General features: G+C 42.7%; 1 protein-coding gene across 3 annotated transcripts in view; it reads left to right on the forward strand.

Moving 5' to 3' along the window:
* Positions 1 to 5,034, forward strand: part of ap1g1 (adaptor related protein complex 1 subunit gamma 1) — a 20,505-nt gene extending 15,471 nt beyond the window's left edge. For 2 of the 3 annotated variants that reach the window (XM_088295555.1, XM_088295557.1), the window contains exons 20-23: positions 129 to 233; positions 320 to 480; positions 600 to 698; positions 1,019 to 5,034. In XM_088295555.1, coding sequence (XP_088151681.1) covers positions 129 to 233; positions 320 to 480; positions 600 to 698; positions 1,019 to 1,120 — 467 coding nt within the window. In that variant the 3' untranslated portion in view covers positions 1,121 to 5,034. The remainder of the gene's footprint in view (positions 1 to 128; positions 234 to 319; positions 481 to 599; positions 699 to 1,018) is intronic. The other variant, XM_088295558.1, reaches the window with a different exon arrangement.
* Positions 5,035 to 6,254: the final 1,220 nt, after the last annotated feature.

Raw genomic sequence — 6,254 nt, forward strand, 5'->3', positions numbered from 1 at the left:
GCGGAGGTGGTCTGGGAGGTGAGCATGGCGACGCATGGTGTTCACTGTTCTAGAGCGCATGTCTTTGAAGATCCATTTCCGAATTGGTCACGATGCATCAAACTCTGATGTGACCTTCCCCTCCCAAGGTGGTCCAGCCCCTGTTCCTGCTCCCTCTGTACCCACCTCCCAACCCCCTTTTCTCCTGGATGGCCTCTCCTCACAGCCCCTCTTTAATGACATTGCAGCTGCAGGTGAGACTCCCGTTTACCCTTTACCCCCCACAGCGCATTCGAGTCGCTCCTTTACAAACACTTCCCGGTCTCAAATGTTCCTGCAGGTATCCCTCCGATGACGGCCTACAACAAGAACGGCTTGAAAATAGACTTCACGTTTGAGAGAGCAAACCCCAACCCCAATGTCGCCGTCATCACCATCCACGCTTCCAACTCAACGGAAGCGGACATGACAGACTTTGTTTTTCAGGCTGCAGTACCAAAGGTAAACGGGCACAGTCACTTTTTGTTGGGTTGGCTCATTTTGACTGGCATGCAAGCCTGCTTTTATGTGTTTGCGTGTCCGATAGTTTTGTTGTTCACGTGAGTGTTTTGTTTTGTCAGACATTCCAGCTGCAGCTCCTGTCCCCCAGCAGTAATGTCGTCCAAGCACTCAACCAGGGAACTGTCACACAGGTCATCAGAGTCCTCAACCCACAGAAAGTTAGTATGCTCTCGTCTGGGTCGGATGGTGTATTTAAAAAGTCTACACACCCCTGCTCAAGTGGCAGACTTTCTCTCTCTCTCTCGCTTATTATTATTGTATTTATTTTTACTTCGCCTCTTTTTTTTTGTAAACTGAGTTGTAGGTCATTATTGGTGGAAATTGTTTTGAAATGAAATAGCGTTTGAAATGTTAAAAAAAAAAAAAGTGTTCTCCTGTTTTATGTCACAAACAAGTGGCATTTGAACAGGGGTGGGTAGACTTTTTTTATGTCGAGTGTATTTGCAGTCCTCATGAAAAACCACTGCTCCGTTTTCAGCAACAGCTGCGAATGAGGATCAAGCTGACGTACAGCCACAAAGGCTCGCCTGTGCAAGACCTGGCCGAGGTCAATAACTTCCCCCCACAGTCGTGGCAGTGATGAGTTGCTTCATTTGCTCCTAAATGCCCCTCCGACGGGGACTATGATTTTTTGTTTTTTTTCCCCCCCGCCTTGCCCCTCTTCCCCCCCCCCCCTTCTCCTCCTCCTCCTCCTCCTCCTCTTCTTCCAACGGACTCCCCGTCAGTGACATCAAGAAACGCGCAACAGAGCGTCTTTAACGAAGGAAAAACCAGTACAGATGAAGAGCCGTTCGATAAACAGGATTACTTGTCAGTGAACTTTCTCGCTTCTTTCTGGTGTCGTCATCTCTTTTCGTTAGTCATGCTACTTTCTTTTGTTTTTTTCCAGTCTCACGCGAACACTGTACTAAACCTAACATGTACTCACTTTGATAAAAATGAATATTTATGATTGCTCTGAGCCTTTTAAAGCCCTAATAATGCAATCCTCAGATCATTCACTTTAGTGACCTTCCTCAAATTCATGCCTGCAAATCCATCTCAGAGATGTTGTTGCATTTCATCACTGTCGGGTGGAGTCCTCACGTCTCCAAAATTACGACTTTTTGTCAAATTAAACCACAAAAAGGCCACAATTCCTAATTTTTTTTTTCCTTTCCCCTGTGTGGCTTTAATGCAGTCAGCTGGTCCGTGAGATGCGTTTGTTTTTAGCCGGTCGCGCTTCTCACCTCGCACAAACTTCTGTAAATGAAGCCTGTTCTGAATGTAGTTTCATGCACTGAATGCTGTTCTCCGCCACCTCCTTATTTCTCCATCGATGAGACGTCATCACGTCGGCACTATTTCTGTGAAAATATGTTTGATTTCTGCAGTAAATCGACTTGATTATTTATGCCTGATATCAAAGTGACGTGCCTTTCTGACTGGACGAAAGAAAAGTTCTGTTCGCCTGATGGAGTGAGGGAATTGATCGCGACGGGTTTGCGATGCTTTGTCATCTTTCACCTCGTTTCAAGCGCGTTTGTTTTTCACTCGTTGATGAGCTTCGCTTCATCTCCACAATGACGCAAATTATCGCAAGGTGATTACGATTGTCCCTTGATAATGTTGCTGAGCTTCATTTTTGGGCCTGGAAGGCCCCAAACAAAGCGAATTGTGTGTGTGTGTGTGTGTGTGTGTGTGTGGTGGGGGTCGGAGGGGCAGCTAATCGATGTCACCTTTTTCATCGGATGACATCATGTGTTGTCGCGAAATCTCATTTAAGATCCGCTGTCCCGTCCCAGTCTTCAGATTCACCGATTAATCGAGTGAGGACTGTTTAGCCGTGCGATTGATCTCGGCTCCGGTCTTCTCTGTCGGGGGAACCGGGGGGGGGTGGAGGCTACCGTTGATACCTCACAGCGTTCTCTCTTTCTACTAACTCGTTAAAGTGGCTGGCCTGCTTTTCGTCCCCGGTCGCAAGCGAGGGGCGCACAGCTGCATGAAAGCTGCTGACAGCCGTTTTGTCCACGTGCGCCATTACAAGTTAGCGATGAACCACCTTAGCGGCCCCACGGCGCTTTGATATTCAATCACTATGCTTCACTATCTAACTCCTGTGACCAAAATCACAAAGACTATTAGCTTTGGAAATATTTTTCAGCTACAATATGTGTATATGGAGGAAAATAATTTCACTTTTTTTTTCTGTTGTTGGTTGACAAATGCTATATTAGCTTTTTTCTGTAAATATTGAGGGCTTTTACAAATTTTTTGTCTCTTGTACTATCTTTCATCCTTTTTTTAGAAACCATTTTCTAAACCAATTCTTCACTCTGTATATTGTCTAAATAGTCAACCGTAGTCAACATCAGGCTTCCCTGTATCACCACTCATCCATTGTAAAAGGTATAATATGATCTACTACCTGTACATTGTATATATAATTGTAAAACAAACAAAGGCTGATCCACTTAAATAAAAACCCACATGAAGACTTCAAACAATTAGCTAGGACATCGAATTGTATGCATATATGTATAAAAGATTCTTAAAGTGATGCATTTGATTGAGTAGGAATCCGACTTGGCTTACGGGTGTGGATGTGTCGTCTTTCCAAACGTAGCTGCCGGGGCTTTTCGTTAACTTTTGCGTTTAGTGAGTGAATGGGGAACTGTACTACTGAGAAACTGCAAAACTGCACTAGTAAGCTTTCACAATGCCGCCCCCATTTTGCTTTGTCTCACCTTTTTTAGTTGGCCTTGTGTGTGTCGCTATTTAAATGTTGATTTCGTCTTTAAATTTGCTGTTTTGAAAACTGTACTTTCCCCAACACATTTACTATAAAGGTGGCCTGAAATCAAACAATTATGCCCCCCCCCCAAAATTATTACACATATCCTCTTAGTCCTAGCTCTGTGTACTAGTACACTCTTTGTTGTCACTAGTAAGACAATTCAGCGCATTAGCAGAGCGAATATTTTGCTCTGCACTAATAACACTGCTAGACCGAACTAGTAGTTATGTCATGCACTAGTTGCCTCTGAGGCCCTAGTAGCCCGACCAAAATGCAACAACATGCTACTAGTGAGACAAAAGTGCACCACAACTAGTGACTTTATAAATTTCAACTGCTTGCCATCTAAAGCTTTGGTAGTGGTACTATTAGCAAACTGTCAACTCGGGAACAGTTTAGCGTCACTAGTAACATGTAGCTGTCATGCTACTACACAAAAATGCCGTACGTTTGTGGAAAAATATTATTACTCATTCTACGTGCGCTGAATTGTCTCCAGGCATTTTGAAAAAAATGTTCAATATCTTTGATATCCATCTTAAGGTCCTTGTACTAATATTCTCATTAGTTGGACAAAAGTATCCTCCTAATAAGGTAAAGCTGTGCACTAGACAACTTTGTGCTACTAGTGGCAGTTATATCTAAGGGCATCTGTAAAACACTGGACAAACCAGATATTTTTTTAAAGTATTTTAGACTAAGTGATAATTTTGAAGACTACCCAACATGAGACTCTTAAAAGGCCAGAAGATAGAATACAAACAGGGTAACTAGTACATATTTAAAATCAGTCTCATTGCAATTAGTTTTTTTTTTTTGGGTGGGTAACAAATTTGTTAGGATCAGTCTCCTCTCCATTCTCAACTCAAGCTGGATATCAAGGATATGGAATAAAACCTGGAACGGCATCCAATTAATCTCGATTTAATACACTCAATTGTGCATGTTCGAGTGCTTTACACAGCTATGGCCACAAGGGGGAGCTGTGCAAAACTTTAATGACGGGGAGGGAAAAGCTCAGTCCAGCTTGTCCACATTCGTTTTGTGTGTTCTTTTGTCAACTATTGCGTCCCCTCTGTTTGTTATTTTTAATGATGCCCATCCATGCAAGGTATGGTGTACAAATGGCGAAATGAGCTCATCGTAAATGCTTTGGACAAACTTGAAGGAAGACAAATTATCAGTTTTTGTGATCTGACTTTGAAAATATGTGCGTCTGCGAGTGTGTGCGTGTCTGATTTATTTACAGGTTTTTATTTGGCTGCAAATTTTCAGCTAATGAGCTGCATGTAAAAGCCAATGTAAATAATGTTATTTCTACTCGAGATGAAAGGAACTTCGTTAATGAGTGTTCGATAGGATTTTGTTTCGGTTGTGGTCACAATAAGGATTAAAGATGGCGATGAATGAAACGCACACCCAGGCTTTTCCTGATTTAAAACAAAATCGGATTTGTTGTAGCCGAATGAACGTCTCTTCTATTTTTTTTGTTAGTTTTGTTTTGTTTTCCCCTGCCCCATCAAGTTTGACGCGTTGAACTGAACTCAATAGTCCGCGGCTCGAAGGTGAGTGTGACTGTCAGACTGAAAGTATGATATATGATTAAAGATGACAAGTTGTAAACTATTAAATGGGATATTTTCAATGGATGCTGTGTATTCTTGTCATTTGGGTTGCAGAAAAACGGTAAAACAAATAAAGAGTGCAAATACTGTAAATCGAGCTAAGTTTGCTTTATTGTGACGTCACGCAGCATTAATGCACCGCGGAGTTCAATGAAATTCCTCAACTCACTTCAGTATCATTAATTTGCACCACGATTTCAGCAAAGCTCTACTTTCTACAAACAAAGCTTTTCGACTTGCTTACAATATTATTCCTTAACACAGGATGCCATAAGATTGTGCCAAACCACTACTTTTTACTAAATAGTGCTCCAACTTACTTCAACATAGTTCGATGTGAGTGGTCGTTTTGCATTCAGTACAGAATCACTCTTCTTTTCCGTTTCAGAGAAGTTTTTTCAGTTAAGAACGACGCCAGACTTTTTAACTGCCGTGAAAACCAATTCAAAGCCACGAGGGATGCCGCGCCATTGCCTTCGACTTGCTCCCCTGGGCTTGTGCTGACACGTGCCTTGCTGACCTGCTCGGAGCACAGAGGATGACGTCACAACTATGCAATTAGAAGCGGACACGGAGCTGGTGAGCTTCCCGCGAGGCTACGACATCACTGCTTTTCACACCCAGTCCTTCACACGCAAACTGACAGGCGAACCTGACTCCACCTCCTGACTCCTCACCCACTCGGCCACGCCCCTTACCGGCACACAGCCAACTCATGAATGCTCCACTACGGAAGTAATTAAGCTGCGTAAAATCATATTCAGCATAACATTTACTCGGGAAATTTTCCACTGAATATTTTACTGTCAAATTTTACTCTGTTTACTGTGACCAAAAACAGTTTATACAGTGCGTTGCTAAACAGTTCTTTTCTTTTTTTTTCTTTATAAATTATAAATTACTAACACAGTATGGAAACGTACTTTATTTTACTGGATTAAAGGTGCCAGTAAAATATGGTTATTAAAATATTGCAATTTTAGATGATCCATACAGGAAAATACTGTACTAAAAAAATACAATAAATAATTTATTTCCAGTGCACGGATGGCGCCAAAATTGGCACTCGTAGTGGGGGGGGGGCATTACTGTAGTTTCTCTAGTGATCACAAAGCGAATTGTTTACCATCCATCCGTGCATTTTGCAAACCGCTTATCAAGAATAAATGTTCAGAGGCTTCCCATATGTTTGTGGGCGTGTGTTTTCCCTGCGAGAGGGGCAGTGGCTGCTGAATAATGCGAAGCCAGAGCCCGCCCACGTCATGTTTATTGATCCGGCAGCGGAGGCCCTCCCGCAAGGCAGCCAAGCAGCA

The sequence above is a fragment of the Idiotropiscis lumnitzeri genome, chromosome 5, assembly GCF_059441095.1.
Source record: "Idiotropiscis lumnitzeri isolate Australia: NSW breed Sydney's pygmy pipehorse chromosome 5, RoL_Ilum_1.0, whole genome shotgun sequence".
In the NCBI taxonomy this organism is placed as follows: domain Eukaryota; kingdom Metazoa; phylum Chordata; class Actinopteri; order Syngnathiformes; family Syngnathidae; genus Idiotropiscis; species Idiotropiscis lumnitzeri.